At 39.1% G+C, this 18,442-nt stretch overlaps 1 protein-coding gene across 1 annotated transcript; it reads right to left on the bottom strand.

The window, feature by feature from the left end:
- Window positions 1-9,138: 9,138 nt before the first annotated feature.
- LOC140847690 (prorelaxin-like) lies at window positions 9,139-17,684 on the bottom strand. The gene is made up of 2 exons (XM_073228573.1): window positions 14,557-17,684; window positions 9,139-9,773 (listed from the first exon to the last, which is right to left on the bottom strand). The coding sequence occupies exons 1-2, from the start codon at window positions 14,759-14,761 to the stop codon at window positions 9,433-9,435; spliced, it is 546 nt and encodes a 181-aa protein (XP_073084674.1). The 5' UTR covers window positions 14,762-17,684; the 3' UTR covers window positions 9,139-9,432.
- Window positions 17,685-18,442: the final 758 nt, after the last annotated feature.

Genomic DNA, 18,442 nt, shown 5'->3' with positions numbered 1-18,442 from the left:
CAGGGCCATCTTTCTGTCTGTCTTCAGGCAGTGATTTATCTCAGGCCCCCACAGGAAGCAATTTGCTTCAGCCAGTCCTTTGTTATTTGAATAGTGGTGCTTCTTTTTTTCAGAAACCTGGAATGTACAATACTAAGTGTGAGCCATAATGTGAAGTATGGGTTTGCTTGATAATGACAAACATGTCTTGGTTCATCAAGCCTAACAAATCTATCACATGTCACAAATATGGTCGGGAAGGTTGTAGTGGAAGAGAATATGTGGGACCCTTCTGTGCATTACACGAAAATTTATTGTGAACCTAAACGTGATATAGAAATAAAGTCAATTAATTGATTAAAAAAACAGAATGTACAACACAAATACTGAATCCTAATGTATAGATTTTAGTTGTTAATACTGTTACTGCTACTACTGTACCAGTACTGACTCATTAGTTCATGCAAATGTGCACTACTAATTCAGGATGTTAACAATAAGGGAAACAATTTTTATGAGAGTGTGCATAGATGAGAACTCTCTATACTTGCTACTGTATTTTTCTGTAAACCTGAAACTGCTTTAAAAGATAACACCTGTTAATTTAAAAATAAATGCTTTAATTCAAAACAGAAACAAAGACACATTTTTCAAGAGAAAAAATAAATGTGCCCATGCATAAAGCTGCCGAATGCTAGAGTTGCCTTTCCTTCCCATGTCTACTGGATTCCAAAGACTTCCTACTTTCTCACGTCATATCTCATGGATCCAACTGTGGCTGGAGTTATCATAGTAGTGGGGGCTAATAAATAAAGATCAGTGTCTTTGAAGTAGTCATTGTTGGTACACGAACAACAACATGAGCAAAGCAATAGGTTGATTACCTAAACCCACTTTCTAGACCCTTCTCCCTTGCCAACCTCAATTCTGTAAGACGTAAGCTCTAGAAATAATTTCCTTTGTGTCTTTCAGGAAGTAGTGTCCATGTGACATAGTTCTGGCCTGTGCAAAATAGGTGCAAGTACACATGTGGAAGTTTCTAGTCAAACCTTTGTTTTTCTAATCCAGGAAATAAGCCTTTTCTGTCCCCTTCTTTTCCTGCCTAGAATGCACACTGATATCCAGAGGTGCAGCAACTACCTTGGGACCGTGCGGTGATGAGGAGTCCTTACATGCTATGCAAAGCTGACCAGAAAGGTGTGAGGAGCCTGCTGGCATCATTCAGTGATGCCAACAGGGTTGGATGTTTACTTCATAGGTTTCTGTGGAGCCACTGTTTTAGAGTCTACTGTTATTTAGAGTGAACATGATCTTACTAATGCATGTATATGTATAAACAGTAAGTTTTTTTATATGAAAAATAAGCCTACAAATCAGTTTCTCATGAGAGTCTTAGGAGGACATGAGTAGCATGAGTTTTGAATATTTGAAAGATATTAACTGATTATGTGAGTGTTTATAGTACATGATTAACTGCAGATTTTCTTTGTACCACTTAAGAAGTGGTCATAGGATCATGGGAAGTTGGCGGCATGAGTAGTTCAGAGGAAATCTCCTCCCCAAAACATATATATTTATGAAAATACAATAACTACAACTATTCCTAAAAGAGACACCAGTGGATGCAGTACAACAACCAGGATACATCTTCATATGTGAGAACTCAACATCACACGAAGGTGGCAAGATACAAGCCACGGCCAGGTGGGTCCCAAACGCTCCCCCTGCCCAGAACCCGGCGGGAAGAAAGGAGTTGGAACGGGGGGGGAGTAAAAGCCCAGGACTCCTAAACAACCAGCTCGAGAAATCCGCACCCAGAGCGCAGATACAGGGTGCATGGGGTGCTGGATATTAGAGAAACAGGAAAGCAAAACCTGTGGGCAGGTCCCCGCAACCGGCGCCCCCGAGACAAAAGAACATTGAGTGCTTTCTGCAAGTCTCAAAGAGACAGGGACCCCATAGCTGGACGAAGTCATCCCGGCACACGTAGCTAGCAGCTGGGAATCCTGGGGAACCTTAGGTGCCCTAAACCCTGGGGAGGCAGCGCAGCTCTGAAGCTCCTCATGGCACTAAGCAGCCTGCCAGTCATTCCTCCAACTGGCGCGGGCCCGGACACACTGGCCCAGTAGCAGGAGAGTGGGAGTGCGTGCTGAGGGCGGCTGCACCGGAAGGTACTGGGAGCAGATCGCGTGTGCCAACAGCACCAGAGGAGACCAGGAGCGGCTTGTGCGAGCCCGCAGCGGCGGCAACCAAACAGCCCAGGTACGGTTCGTGCGCTCTGGCGGCAGTGGAGCCAGAGGAGCCTGGTAGAGACCCGCACGGGACAGCCCCACGCACACCTGCAGCGGAGCCAGAGGGAACGGGCACTCTACCAGCAGCCAACCAGAATCCCAGCCCAACGCATAGCCACCTGGTCCAGACCCAAAGGCTGTTGCCGGCACACAGCCGTCCGGCAGGGGTGCCGCTATCGCGGTGGAGTGCACCTGGCGTGCCTGCCACTCCCCGCAGGGCTCTGCGCTGCTCTGACGGACACCCTGCCCACAGCAGCTTAGGGGACAAACCTGATGGCTGCTCCAGGAGTGTGAGTAACCGACAAGGCAGCGGAAAAGGGCAAGGCATCCAGGAAGCATGAAAGGACTTTCTTCTCCCAGCTGACACACCCACAACCTGTCTACAGCCACCGCTATCACCATGAAAAGGCAAAACAATTTAGTCCAGTCCAAGATACTTCATACAACACCTGAGAGAGGAGCTGCAGAGCAGACCTAACCAGTCTCCCTGAAAAAGAATTCAAAAAAAAAAATCATAAACATGCTGACAGAGCTTCAGAGGAATATGCAAGAGCTAAGGGATGAAGTCTGGAGGGAGATTACAGAAGTCCGGAGGAGATTACAGAAGTGAAACAAACTCTGGAAGGATTTATAAGCAGAACGAATAAGCTACAAGAGGCCATTGATGGAATAGACACCAGAGAACAGGAACACATAGAAGGTGACACAGAGAGAGATAAAAGGATCTCCAGGAATGAACCAATATTAAGAGAACTGTGTGAGCAATCCAAAAGGGACAATATCTGCATTATAGAGGTACCAGAAGAAGAAGAGAGAGAGACAAAGGGATAGAAAGTGTCTTTGAAGAAATAATTGCTGACAACTTCCCCAAACTGGGGAAGGAAATAGTTGCTCAGACTACGGAGGCACACAGAACTCCTGAGAGACAGGACCCAAAGAGGATAACACCAAGACCCATAATAATTAAAATGGCAAAGATCAAGGAAAAGGACAGAGTTTTAAATGCAGTCAGAGAGAGAAAAAAGGTCACCTACAAAGGCAAGTTCATCAGGCTATCATGAGACTTCTCAACAGAAACCTTACAGGCCAGAAGAGAATGGCATGATATATTTAATGCAATGAAACAGAAGGACCTTGAACCAAGGGCACTGTATCCAGCAGGATTATCATTTAAATGTGAAGGAGGGATTAAACCATTCCCACCCAGACAAGCAAAAGTTGAGGGAATTTGCCTCCCACAAACCACCTCTACAGGGTATCATAGAGGGACTGCTAGAGATGGGAGCACTCCTAAAAAGAGCACAGAATAAAACAAACAACATATGAAGAATGGAGGAGGAGGAATAAGAAGGGAGAGAAATAATCATCAGACTGTGTTTATAACAGCTCAATAAGTGAGTTAAGTCAGACAGTAAGGTAGTAAACAAGCTAACCTTGAACCTTTGGTAACCACAAATCTAAAGCCTGCAATGGCAGTAAGTACATATCTTTAAAAAATCACCCTAAATGTAAATGGACTGAATGCACCAATCAAAAGACACAGAGTAATGGAATGGATAAAAAAAGCAAGACCCATCTGTCTGCTGCTTACAAGAGACTCACCTTAAGCCCAAAGACATGCACAGATTAAAAGTCAGGGATGGAAAACGATATTTCATGCAAACACCAGGGAGAAAAAAAGCATGTGTTGCACTACTAGTATCAGACAAAATAGACTTCCAAATGAAGAAAGTAACAAGAGATAAAGAAGGACATTACATAATGATAAAGGGCTCAGTCCAACAAGAGGATATAACCATTATAAACATATATGCACCCAATACAGGAGCACCAATATATGTGAAACAAATACTAACAGAATTAAAGGAGGAAATAGATTGCAATGCATTCATTTTGGGAGACTTTAACACACCACTCACTCCAAAGGACAGATCCAGCAGACAGAAAATAAGTAAGGACACAGTGGCACTGAACAACACCCCAGAACAGATGGACCTAATAGACATCTCTAGAACTCTACATCCAAAAGCAACAGGATACACATTCTTCTCAAGTGCACATGGAACATTCTCCAGAATAGACCACATACTAGGCCACCAAAAGAGCCTCAGCAAATTCCAGAAGATTGAAATCCTACCGACCAACTTTTCAGAGCACAAAGATATAAACCTAGAAATAAATTGTACAAAGAAAGAAAAAAGGCTCACAAACACATGGAGGCTTAACAACATGCTCCTAAATAATCAGTGGATCCATGACCAAATTAAAATGGAGATCCAACAATATATTGAAACAAATGACAACAACAACACAAAGCCCCAACTTCTGTGGGACGCAGCAAAAGCAGTCTTAAGAGGAAAGTATATAGCAATCCAGGCATATTTAAAGAAGGAAGAACAATCCCAAATGAATAGTCTAATGTCACAATTATCGAAATTGGAAAAAGAAGAAGAAATGAGGCCTAAGGTCAGCAGATGGAGGGACATAATAAAGATCAGAGAAGAAATAAATAAAATTGAGAAGAATAAAACAATAGCAAAAATCAATGAAACCAAGAGCGGGTTCTTCGAGAAAATAGACAAAAATAAATAAGCCTCTAGCCAGACTTATTAAGAGAAAAAGAGAGTCAACACACATGAAGAGAATCAGAAACGAGAATGGAAAAATCATGATGGACCCCACAGAAATACAAAGAATTATTAGAGAATCCTATGGAACCCTATATGCTAACAAGCTGGAAAACCTAGGAGAAATGGACAACTTCCTAGAAAAATACAACGTTCCAAGACTGACCCACAAGGAAACAGAAAATCTAAACAGAACAATTACCAGCAACGAAATTGAATCAGTAATCAAAGAACTACCCAAGAACAAAACCCCTGGGCCAGATGGATTTTCCTCAGAATTTTATCAGACATAGAGAGAAGACACCATCCCCATTCTCCTTAAAGTTTTCCAAAAAATAGAAGAGGAGGGTATACTCCCAAACTCATTCTATGAAGCCAACATCACCCTTATACCAAAACCAGGCAAAGACCCCACCAGAAATGAAAACTACACACCAATATCCTTGATGAACATACATGAAAAATACTCAGCAGAATATTAGGAAACCGAATTCAAAAATACATCAAGAGGATCATACACCATGACCAAGTGGGATTCATCCCAGGCATGCAAGGATGGTAGAACATTTGAAAGTCCGTCAACATCATCCACCACATCAACAAAAAGAAAGACAAAAACCACATGATCATCTCCATAGATGCTGAAAAAGCATATGACAAAATTCAACATCCACTCATGGTAAAAACTCTCAGCGAAATGGGCATAGAGGGCAAGTACCTCAACATAATAGAGGCCATATACGGTAAACCCACAACTAACATCGTACTGACCAGTGAGAGGCTGAAAGCTTTCCCTCTGGGATCAGGAACAAGACAGGGATGTCCACTCTCCCCACTGTTATTCATCGTGGTGCTGGAGGTCCTAGCCACGGCAAACAGACAAAACAAAGAAATACAAGGAATCCAGATTGGTAAAGAAGAAGTCAAACTGTCACTATGTGCAGATGACATGATATTTTACATTTAAAAAACCCTGAAGACTCCACTGCAAAGCTATTAGAACTAATATCAGAATTCAGCAAAGTTGCAGGATACAAAATTAACATACAGAAATCTGTGGCTTTTCTAAACACCAACAATAAACTAATAGAAAGAGAAATCAGGAAAATAATTCCATTCACAATTGCATCAAAAACAATAAAATACCTAGGAATAAACCTAACCAGGGAAGTGAAAGACCTATACCCTGAAAACTACAAGACACTCTTAAGAGAAATTAAAGAGGTCACTAACAAATGGAAACAGTTCCCATGCTCCTGGCTAGGAAGAATTAATATTGTCAAAATGGCCATCCTGCCCAAAGCAATATACAGGTTCGATGCAATCCCTATCAAATTACCAACAGCATTCTTCAATGAACTGGAACAAATAGTTCAAAAACTCATATGAAACTGCCAAAGACCCCGAATGGCCAATGCAATCCTGAGAAGGAAGAATAAAGCGAGGGGGATCTTGCTCCCCAACTTCAAGATCTACTACAAAGCACAGTAATCAAGACAATTTGCTACAGGCACAAGAACAGAGCCACAGACCTGTGGAACAGAATAGAGACTCCAGACATTAACCCAAACACATATGGCCAATTGGTATACGATAAAGGAGCCACGGACATACACTGGGGAAATGACAGTCTCTTCAACAGATGGTGCTGGCAAAACTGGACAGCTACATGTAAGAGAATGAAACTGGATCACTGTCTAACCCCATACACAAAAGCAAATTCGAAATGGATCAATGACCTGAATGTAACTCATGAAACCATAAAACTCTTAGAAAAAAACATAGGCAAAAATCTCATGGACATAAACAATGGTGACTTCTTCATGAACATATCTACCCAGGCAAGGGAAACAAAGGCAAAAATGAACAAGTTGGGTTTATGAAGCTAAAAAGCTTCTGTCCAGCAAAGGACACCATTAATAGAACAAAAAGTTATCCTACAGTATGGAAAAATATATTCATAAATGACGACAGATCGGATAAAGGATTGACATCCAAAATACATAAAGAGCTCACACACCTCAACAAAGAGAAAGCAAATAATCCAATTAAAAAATGGGCAGAGGTCCTGAACAGACAGTTCTCTAAAGAAGAAATCCAGATGGCCAACAGGCACATGAAAAGATGCTCCACATAGCTAATCATCAGACAAATGCAAATTAAAACCACAATGAGATATCACCTCGCACCAGTAAGGATCACCATCATTGAAAAGGGAGACAACAACCAATGTTGGCCAGGTTGTGGAGAAATGGAAACCCTCCTACACTGCTGGTGGGAATGTAAATTAGTTCAACCATTGTGGAAAGCAGTATGGAGGTTCTTCAGAATGCTCAAAATAGAATACCATTTGACCCAGGAATTCCACTTATAGGAATTTACCCTAAGAATGCAGCACTCCACTTTGAAAAAGACAGATGCACCCCTACGTTTATTGCAGCACTATTTACAATGGCCAAATATGGAAGCAACCTAAATGTCCATCAGTAGATGAATGGATAAAGAAGAAGTGGTACATATACACAGTGGAATATTAATCAGCCAGAAGAAAAAAACAGATCCTACCATTCGCAACAACATGGATGGAGCTAGAGGATATTATGCTCAGTGAAATAAACCAGGCAGAGAAAGACACGTACCAAATGATTTCACTCCCATGTGGAGTATAAGAACAAAGGAAAACTGAAGGAGCAAAACAACAGAGAACTACAGAACCCAAGAATGGACTAACAGTTTCCAAAGGGAAAGGGACTGGGGTGGATGGGTGGGAAGGCAGGTATAAGGGCGGGGAAAAAGAAAGACGGCATTACGATTCGCATGTATAGGGCATGGGGGCCCGGGAAGGGCCTTGCAACACAGAGAAGAAAGGTAGTGATTTTACAGCATCTTACTGTAAAATCCATACGCACATGGACAGTGACTGTGAAGGGGTTTGTAGGGGGGACTTGGTGAAGGGGCGAGCCTAGTAAACATAATGTTCTTCATGTAATTGTAGATTAATGATACCAAAATAAAAATAATAAAAATAAAAATAAATTTAAAAAGTGGTCATAACATCAGAGACAGTGAATGAAGATTCCGAGACCAGGACCCCTGCCTTCAGGGCTTTTGTGAAACATATGAGGGACATGGGTTAGGGCAGGAGCTGGTGAGATGCCTTCTGTATCTGGGGACACCTCTTTCTCCTGCCTGGGCTGTGAATTTCCTCTCCACTGCCCTTGTTTTCCTGTGTTGGAATTGCCATCTCACACAGCACTCTTCCTGGCTTTGTCCAAGGAGGCTTATGCCCTCTGAAGAAGGTCTGTAGGCATTTATGAATTTTTACAAGGTGGCCTTGGTGAGAATTCATAAAGAACTTCATAACCTTAGAAGCCTGGCTATGATCAATCGTGTATGAGGATTTAAAATATGTGAGTTGTTGTCTTAATCCCTATTAATTCTGTTTACAGACATTTGATGGAGATTAATTTGCCATTTAAGTGCATTTTTCTATAAATGCTGCCTAAAAATTTATGTATATGTAAGTTGAAGGAAATGGCTAAATATTAAGATGAAAGCTTTGTTAGTTTGCTGTTCTTCCAGGTTTCCATATCATTTCGCAGTTATTTCGTTACAGAAATGGTTCTTAAATTCTAAGAGTGAACATGAAGTATGTTCCCCTACCAAACCATTTCTTCTTTAATAGAGGACAGTGAGTTGTTAACTCTCCTCTATATATACCATTGCTTCTATATTCTATGTATATATCGTTCTGTATATGTATATTCTCTTATATATACGTTGTTCATTTTTCTCCTTAAAAAAAATTTATTTTTTAGTGTCCCAGATGGTAGAATTAAGAAAGAAACTTAGTTTGAAAAATCCTTGAGTTTATATTGCCCCTATTAAACTGAGCTGATTTAGTGTCCAGTCTGATTGTTTACAATTAGTTGTTCAACAAGGCACAATTCTTTTAAATTCAATCTATTGGAGAAGTCCAAGTTTTGTGACTCTTTACACAGATGAACTAAGAGTTAGTATCAATTTTGGTCCATTTTATATACCTGGTGTTAGTCACTGTATAACTTGAGTTATTCTTTTATCTTTTGCTATTAAAATAATTTGTTTGATAGAAAATGGTGAAAGAATATTTGCTTATATGTCTGGAATAAAAGGAATGGATCATAGATTATAATTTATCAAATAGAACTTTCAAAAATAGACTTGTCCACTCTCACTAATTGAAGACACAGAATTTTACTAAACGTATAAATTTTTTTTAAAACTTGCGTTCATTGTGGTTAAAGTGATAAAGAACAGCATTAAAAAACAGTACTGTAGCTGTACCACTAATGAAAAAGGCAAACATAGTTCTTTGCATAAAAGGCTTTATTAGCAGAAACTACAATATGGAAAGGAACATTTTCTTTTGCACCAAGAAAAGATGCCAAACACTAGTAATTTCTCATTTTCTAATATTGGGGAGACAGAGGCATCAGTAATATGTAATTGAGAGTACATTTGAGTATTAGATGAAATACAGAAATATTTTTATCTCAGCATATTTTAGCAAGTTCTTTTACACTGCAACCTATTGAACAACACTTGTCTGCCAGTGATATAAGGACCTGTCTCTCTTCTCGGGAGTGCTTCTCTAAGCCTGAGTTTTTTAATTCTGAATTATTGTTCTCTTCTTTTTGATTTTGTCTCCTACGAATATTTTTGTGGAATTCTTCAAAGTTAAGATTTGTATCCCTTAATGCAGGTTTTTGTAACTCTGGCAGTGATAGCTGTTTCTCAGACACTGTTTCATTTGTCTTCTGTGGCCAATGGGGAATGAACTCCAACATCGTATTTAAGGTTTCTGCATCTTCGGTAATGGAGGATGGCATGATTTCTAGGTTCACAAAAGGGGGGAGACAAAAATATTTATGTTAAATAACCAAAAAAAGCCTACAAAATTTTGCGTAGAAATAAAGGAAAACATCGCCTCAATAGAATTAAACATCAAAACAGAATCAGCAAGTATCCTGATATCTAAACAAGGGGGTTTTTTGTAGTTGGGAGCTTACGTATTATAACATTATAATTGCTTTACTCTACTTAGACCCTCTGTCATCTCTCCTCAGGTCCTCTTAATATTCTGTCATAGCACTTTAGACTCCACCTGACATTTCTGAAGTCGTCTTGTGTCTGAAAAATGCTGTTTGACCATAGATGAATGTTTTGTACCTGAGTAATTTTCTTCCATTACTAAGAAAATTCTGAGTTATGACAGTAACCCTTGAAAAGCATGTTAATTATTTTAAAATATCAAATGTTCCATGGTGCCAAGTTACTATTCCAAGATGAAGTGTAAAAACTAGCAGAATTTCCAAATGCTGTGATCTCACAGGCTTGCGATCTCTGACATTCCTCATATATCTATTTACCAATTTCTTTGTCCCAGAGTATTTACTCCAAATCAGTAGTATTTTACATTAAATAGAGAACTGGGTTAAAAGAACATTAAACAAATAATCTCACCTTTAAGAAAAGATTAGTATCTATTGTGGTGTGTGTGTACTGACTCACATACTCTGATGGTTTTCATTCCAGTGCTATGGCTCGTGCACTAAGCAAGTTCTCTATGTTCCCTACGAGAGAAGCCTGTTCTTAAACTGCATCCCAGGATGGGCAAATATGAAGGTTGGTACTTGGACTGGGAACTTTGCAGGAATGAGCTGAAGTCTTCATTGTTTATATCCATTAAGTTCAGATGAATATTTATTGTTTACATGTCTCTGGCACTGCCGGATTGGGGATATAAATAAAAAGAAAACGTATTTCCTGTTCTCAAAATACTTTCAGTCATGTGAATTTGCTGCTAACCTTACCTATCCTACTAACATAAATTTGAGTTTTATCACCAAAAAATTAGAAGCACAGATAAATAAACATAAATTACAGCATAAACCTTGATCACTTCATTAACAGCAAATCTGTCCTTTTTCGAAAGCTTATTAGTAAGACATTACTCTTCGAACAGTGGAAATAATGAGGCCAAGAGACATAAATCTAAGCATGGAAGGTGGAATTCTGGGTAACTTGAGCAGACTAACTACTGAGTAGGAAAAAAACATGCCTTCACCCAGGTATGAATGGTCTGGGCTGCCCCACTTCCTATGAGTTCTGTAGTAAGAGTTTTAAATGCTCTCCTTTCAACCAACTTCAATAGTTGTAGTTTTCCATGAAAAAAGAAAACAGTATTTTTCCTTCCTCCAAATGGTCTCTTTCATTTAAGTTATAAACTGACAATGACAGATGAGAATTTATACCATTTATTAGTAGAAGTTTTTTCATTTTCCCTCAGTAAGACATCATAAATTTCATTCTTATGATACATTCTCTCTGCTCTAACTTAAACTTTTTCTGGTTTAGAGCTTATTGAATGCAGAGAAAAGCTGATAGTAACTTCCCACATACTTAAAGCACATGAATGAACCACGCAAAGTAGTTGTACTGTGTACTATGTTTATTCATAAGCTAGTTTTGAGCATTCTTTTTTTTCCTTTTGACAATTTAAAAACCCATTATTTGGAAATACTTTTTGAAATTACCGAAAATTCATAAAAATATAACAATTCCCATATAATAACTTGTTCTTTAATTTTTGGTATAAGAATATTTAGCATAATACCTGCCCTTTAAACAGAATTTTAAGTTTCCAATATAGCACTTATCTATACATAGAACCTTGTACATCATATTTCTAGAACCAGTTCACCTTGAATAATTGGAACTTTATACACATTGATTAACTACTCCCTATTTCTTCCTTCTCCCAAGTTCTTGCAACCACTATTGTGTATTCTTTGCTTCTATGAGTTTGACTATTTTAAATACTTGTAAGTGGAATCATGTGGTATTTGTACCACTGTTACAGGCTTTTATTCGCATAACATAGTATTTTCCAGGTTCATCCATGTTATTGCATATTGCAGGATTTCCTCTTTTTCGGGCAGAATAATATTCCATTACATGTATATACCCACATTCTTTATTCATTCATCTGTGGATGGACATTTAAGTTGTTTCCACATCTTAGCTACTGTGAATAGCACTGCAGTGAATGTGCAAGTGAAGTATCTTTTCAGGATTCTGATTTCAATTCTTTTGGATAAATACCCAGAAGTGGGATTGCTGGATCATATGGTCAATTTTATTTTTGTAGGAACCTTCATACTATTTTCTATATGGCTGCTTTCCCACCAACAGTATACAAGGGTTCCAGTTTCTCCATATCTTCAACAATACTTTGTTTTCTTTTGTTGGTAAGGGCCTTGCTGACAGGTGCAAAGTATATCTTATTGTTGTTTTGATTTCTATTTGCCTGATGATTACTGATGTGGAGCATCTTTTCTTCTACCTGTTGGCTATTTGTATGTCTTCTTTGGGTTAACGTCTTTTCAAGTGTTTAGCTCCTGTCTTAATCAGTTACTAGTTTTTTTTCGATTGAGTTATAGGGGTACTTTACGTGTTTTGGAAATTAACCCCTCATCATAAATGTCGTCTGCCAATATTTTACCATTCCATAGATTGCCTTTTCAGTCTGTTGATTATTCATTTTGCTGGGCAGAAGCTTTTTTTGGTTTGCTGTCTTCACACTTCCTATTACTGCTTTTATTGACTCTATGATACCCTTTTATTAAAATTATGTTTTCAATTGGAAACATTTGCAATCCACAACTTTAGGTGCTGGAATCTAAGTAATGTGTAATATTCTAATCTACCTGACTCATACAAACACCTATTAATCACTCTATTTTGGAGTAAAATCTCACCAGCATAGACCTCTCCTAAGTAAAAACATGTACTTTTAGAAGTGATGCAGTAAGTGTTACTTCTGCATACATTGTGGGGGACATGGTTAGCCAGTAATTCAATAATGTAAACACAAACCTAAAAATCCCGGTTTTAAAACGTATAAATCCCAAATTATTCACATGTATTTTCAAGCTGATTCTTAACTAGTAATTTAAACATTTCTCTTAATCCTTACTTGCAGGCAATATTTTCTTAGGTTATTTACACTTAAATTATGCACTGAGTACCAATAAAGACTGTTCCTTTAAAATGCTTTAATATCACAAGTCTCTCCTACAGAAATATAAATTTGACCAAATATCTATACATAAACATGCACAATCCAACAGCTTGGAAAGGAAGCCATGTCCACTAAGAATTGTTAACTATATATGGTAGATCTATGATACTGCAGGGGATATTCATATATATCTCCAAATGTTAATATGCTTTCCGGTTCCTCACTTAATATACATATTTTCATGTTCTTATAAAATTCACATATGTTTTCACATCTTATTTAGTATGTACAAGTTCTCATCATTGCCTCCGTATTGTGTAATGTATATTTTCAGTCTTTCATGTAAACATTATTTATGCACAAGAAGTGAATTAATGAAGCAAATGCAATGCAATCTGGACTTCCCTATTTTGAATCAGTAAATTCCTAAACTCTGTGGTAGTTTTCTATTTATACTATACAGGAATTATGTGAAAACTTATATGAAATAATTGAATCTTTGACCAATAATGTAGAAAAACAGTTTTATAATTCTGCTTTAAATCCCATAAAAGGGTCAACATACTTAGTGTGCAAATGATTTTACATGAGTGTTACTCAGACACAGGATATGCATATGGCATATAAAATATTGTTGTGGTTTCTCATAAATTGCATATATGTGATGAAATCCAAAAGAATTATTCATAATTGAGGTTACCTTCTCTGAGTTTAAAATGATCCCTGACATTGATAAGATTAGCCTATACTTCCGTAAAAATTCCACTGCTACCTAAAGTTTGCTTCTGGTTTCTGTGTATAAATGCTCTATAACTAACAGTATTTTGTGAAAATTCCAAATTTGAGCAGTAATCAATAATGAGATCTTGCTTTTAAAGGTCTTGCACCTTACAAGTACCTAAAGCATCAATAGGAATTCCATCTGTGTTTGTCTCAAGCGCAAACTCCCCTTGATTCTTGGTCCCCTTCAGTTCCTCCTGTAGGCTGTCAGGCCCTTTGCTTTCTCAATCCCTTCTCTCACAAATGAACTTCAAGACCTGGTTCAGAGAGACTAGGTTCTCCCCTTTAGTGAAGTTTACAAGTAAAATTAATATTAAAAATAGAAAGTTTTCAATGGCATGGGCCACAGCCAAGCTTTTCTACAGAGGAAAGTCCTTAAATCTAAAGCCCTTCATGTTAACTACTCCGGGATCCTATCAGTGGTCTGCAGGTTCTGCCCCGTGCCCCTTGGCCTGCACAAGCACTTGATAACCTGCTCATACATCACTGGTGGCCCCTGTCCTGTCAAGTCAAGATGCCCTGCATAGTTTCCGGGGTCCAGCATGCCATCTGTCTAGCCCATGTTTCCTTATACTGCGGACCTGTGGGCAGCCTCACCTCCTCTGTGGCTTCCTCCTGCTCCCAACCGTGTCACCCTGACTTCCAGGAGATCAGGGGGACCAAATGCCGCTCAAGTGAGTCTGTTTGCTGTCCCTGCTACTTCCCTTCCCTCTGCTGAGATTCCTTCATGGGACCCGTACTAGAAAAGCAAGTTGCAAGGGAAAACTAAACATTTTGGCATGAGCAGCCTCAAAGTCAGGGCAGGAGCTCTCACCTGCAAGCTGTTCAAATTCCAGCAGAGGCTTCTGGCCTTGATCCCTTTTTCTCCAGGGCATGGTACCGCAGAGCTCGATCCGGATGCGGACTAATTCTCTGCCGCATGCTCGAATAAGCTTGTCTGTCTCTCCTGGGACCTCTCTGGGAAGTTGGCTCAATAGTAGCCAGATTCCTAGCAGGTGGGACAAGAACAGGTGCAGCATCCTGGACCTGATCTCTGCTGCTCGGGCGTTTCAGCCTTTCTCTAGACACTGCTGTCGCTTACTGGCCTCAGCCTGTGTGTCAGTCCTGCACTTCAGGCTGCTTTCCCTGCCTGGCTCCCAAAAGCTTTTATAGCGCTTGGGCTTCCACTTAGATCTTGAGTCACTGGTCCAAGATCCACGCCTTTCCCCACCCAAGTCCTTGGAATGCTTCCCCTTCCCCCCTCACTCTTCCCAACTTTCCTACATTGTTTGCCCATCTTTGTGTTCTTGATCCTATTAAAGTTTTAGTTTTCTTTTTTCTTACCCTCAATCCATTTTGTATACCTACAGTTAATATTTGACTTCTTTTATTATAAAGATGGGCACAGCCATTATACTAAATTGTATGAAGAAAAATAAAATTGAACTCACCCGTACTCTCACAAACCAGAGTTTTCCAGCATGAACATTTGCTGCAAAAGATTATAATCTAAATAAGATAATAGATTAAGATGTGTAGTGTGCGATGTATCTATCCATAAAAATATAATGAATGAATGAATAAATTGTTGACAAGAGAGGGAGAACTGATGACTGTGTAAATTCTAGTAAATCCATTAAAATTTTCAATGTATTACTTTAGGCTCACGCAGTATCTTAAGTTTATGATGCACTTTCTCCCCGACTTCATTTGAGTTCTTTGGGATGTAGTTTAATCATAACCAGTTACTTGAATATCTTCATTTCTGAATATATTCTATATGCCTAGAATCTGGAGAACGCACCCAGAGACCAAAAACGAAAAGAAAAAAAGCAGGAGAATCCCACAGTTTCAGAGAATTTTTTGGTAACACAGTGACAGCACAAAAATCATTATTCTTTATTCCATGTTTACTTTGTCAGATTTTTTTTAACCTTCCAATTTCACTTTTTTAAAAATTCAACACAGTTTAAATTAGTACATCATCATTAAGCCACCTTTCTAGGTGGACAGTAATTTTTCAGGAACTGAAAAATAGTTTTTTAGAAATTTTTTCACTAATTTATTTCCTTGTGTTCATAATGCACTCAAATTACCACAGCCACACCAGGCAAATTAGAGACCCGGAGGAAGGTTTGATAACTTGAAATTAAAGTAATGATTCAACAATCACTTTATTACAAATACAGATATGGGAGGAAAATAATCCTAAATTGTAGATGGCTGCTAATTTCAACAGGGACCCAGTCAGCACTAGTCCAAAGGTAAACATTATGCAATTTAATAAACAAAAGGAAAAAAATCCTGACCAAAGCTATGAGATGGTCAGAGATAGTGCTTGTAGATGGGTTTTCATGAGGAGAAACAGTTGGGGAGAAGCTTCTCAAAACTGAGGTTTGAATGTATATTGTGGATTCAGTCATCTCAAAAATCATCCGTTTAGAAGGCTGTCCTGCAAAGCAAATGCACATGTTAAATGTAAGTTTCATTGGATATGGGGCTGTGTACTTTTTTCCCAGGTAGTCTAATGGAGTACTTGCAACGGTCCAGGGGAGTGGCCGTTCTCCCACTGTACAGAGAGAGGAAGCAAGGTGAGAGTAGTCAAGTAGCTTGTGCAGCTTTGTCTAGTACATGTGCCAGAGCCGGGTGTACACGCAATGTGAGGTGTACACGCAAATGCAGGATTCATAGCCTTTGTAGGCACAACTACAAGGCATGTCATGTTCTTAAGACAAACAACAACAAAAACGAAAAGAACCTTTATAAGGAGAAAAACCAAATGTGTGCCATCCAAACATCTGGCAAGTGCTCGACCTAATCTGTCTTCTGGATTCCTAATCTGTCTTCTGGACTCCAAAGCTTCTTTTCTTTGGTTCTCCTGAAACCCTTAGGTCCAGCTCCAGTTGGAATTAATCTGCATGGTAGAGGTTAATAGATAAACATTAATGTCTGTAAATCAGTCATTGTAAGTACAAAGCAGTAAGTGAGCCTATGTGGTGACTCTCTAGGCTGTAAATCATAGAAATGATTTCCCAGTGTTTGTAGGTAGCAGTGTCCATATAACACAGTTCTGGCCAATACAACATAAGCACACAGAGGAGGTTTCTGGCAAAGCCTTTCTAATCCAGGCAGTAAACCTTCTGTCCCCTTCTTTCCCTCCCTGAAATGCATGCAGAGACTCAGAGGAGCAGCAACCATCTTGGGACCTGAAGTGGGGAACATAGGAAGAAGGCCTATATGCTAAGCACAGCTGCCTGGGAAGGTGTGAGGAGCTTGCCGACATCATTCAGATGCTGCAGGGGGCCAGGGCCCTTCTTCCTAGGCTGTTTAAAGCCATGACTGCAGCTTTTCCTGTTATTTACAGAGAACACAATCCTGAAATACATAGAGAGAGAGAGAAAGAGAGAAAGGGGAGAGGTATGTATATATAGTTCTTATGTTAGAACTAAACTAAGCTTACATTTATGAGTTTCCCTTGAGAGTTTAGTCATACTTTAATAGGACTTAAATTACGTATTTTAAAGATTGAAGTAATCAATTGAATGCTTATGCCAGATGGTTTACCACAGCTTATCTTTGTACCACTTAAAAAGGAGTCGTTCAATGAGAAACAAGCAAGTTCTGGGACCAGGACACTTGCCTTCAGGGATTTTGTGGAGAAGGGGATGAAGAAGTAGGGCTGCATTTTGTGTTTGTGTCTCTGTGCTTTCTAGGCTGTAAGTTTTCTAAGCATTGCCCTTTTCTTCTGAGTTGGAAGGTCAGTTTCATAGAACTTTATCCCAGGTGGCAGACAACACCTAAGGTATTACAGGCCCTTATTGAATTTTTCTTGCTCATGGCCTTCTCCCTGTCCCAACCTCGGCTTGCAATTCATTGAGGTAGGGTCTCCAGTAGTTCTAAAGGAAACTCACTTATTTAAAGATATGAGATTCTACAGTGACTGTAATGGGGTGGGGGGGTGTACTTGGTAAAGGGGGGAGCCTAGTAAACGTAATGTTCTTCATGTAATTGTAGATTAATGATAACAAAAATAATATGAGATTCTGCTCTTATATTCAGCATTAATCTCTTTCCGTCTGGTTTATGTTGTAGGGAATTCTCACAATTTTCTCTGATCTGTCAGTAACAGACAGCCTTTTTCAGTCCCCATGATAAGCTGTGCTGCTTGGATCTATTTTTATTTGTATGGTTTCTCCTTCATTTCATTGGGATTTGGGAAAGAAGGAAAGAGAAGCGCTGTATTCTTTTCAATCATCCTAGTGAGAAATCAGTGCTGATAACCTCATTGCATGTCGTTGGAAGCACTCTAGGTGTTTGTGCTTTCACTTCAGGTTATCATGCTGCTTCATCAAGAAGACTGAAAGAAAAAAATGAAAGGAGATTGGGATCTTCAGAAAGTTCTCTTGTCAGCAATCCTTTGGAATTCTTTTGTTTAAGAGATTAGAAAAGATAAATAACTTCATTATTTCCTTTCCTTTACTTCTTATTTCTACTAGAATAGCAATATATGTGCTAAGTAAACGTTCAGAAAGAATCATGCCACTTGATGAAAACTCCAAGTGAACAGGGATCTTAGTTATTTTCCACTAATGATAAGTGCTTATCGTGTGGTAGGCACTCAGTAACGGGGCCCCAAATATGCTAGCTTTGTTGATCACCATAGATGTTACTATATTAGGCCTAAAATTCAGGCCCAACATTATTGGCTGTCTTGATACCTG

The sequence above is a fragment of the Manis javanica genome, chromosome 2 (genome assembly GCF_040802235.1).
Source record: "Manis javanica isolate MJ-LG chromosome 2, MJ_LKY, whole genome shotgun sequence".
NCBI classification, from domain to species: domain Eukaryota; kingdom Metazoa; phylum Chordata; class Mammalia; order Pholidota; family Manidae; genus Manis; species Manis javanica.
This window is presented reverse-complemented; position numbering and strand designations above follow the sequence as displayed.

Coding starts and splice junctions, on each gene's coding strand:
- LOC140847690 (XM_073228573.1), bottom strand. CDS start 14,761: ATGCTGCACCTGTTCTTGTCCCACCTGCTAGGAATCTGGCTACTATTG. Junction 9,774..14,556: donor GGAATTTGAACAGCTTGCAG/GTGAGAGCTCCT, acceptor TTGTGAACCTAG/AAATCATGCCATCCTCCATT.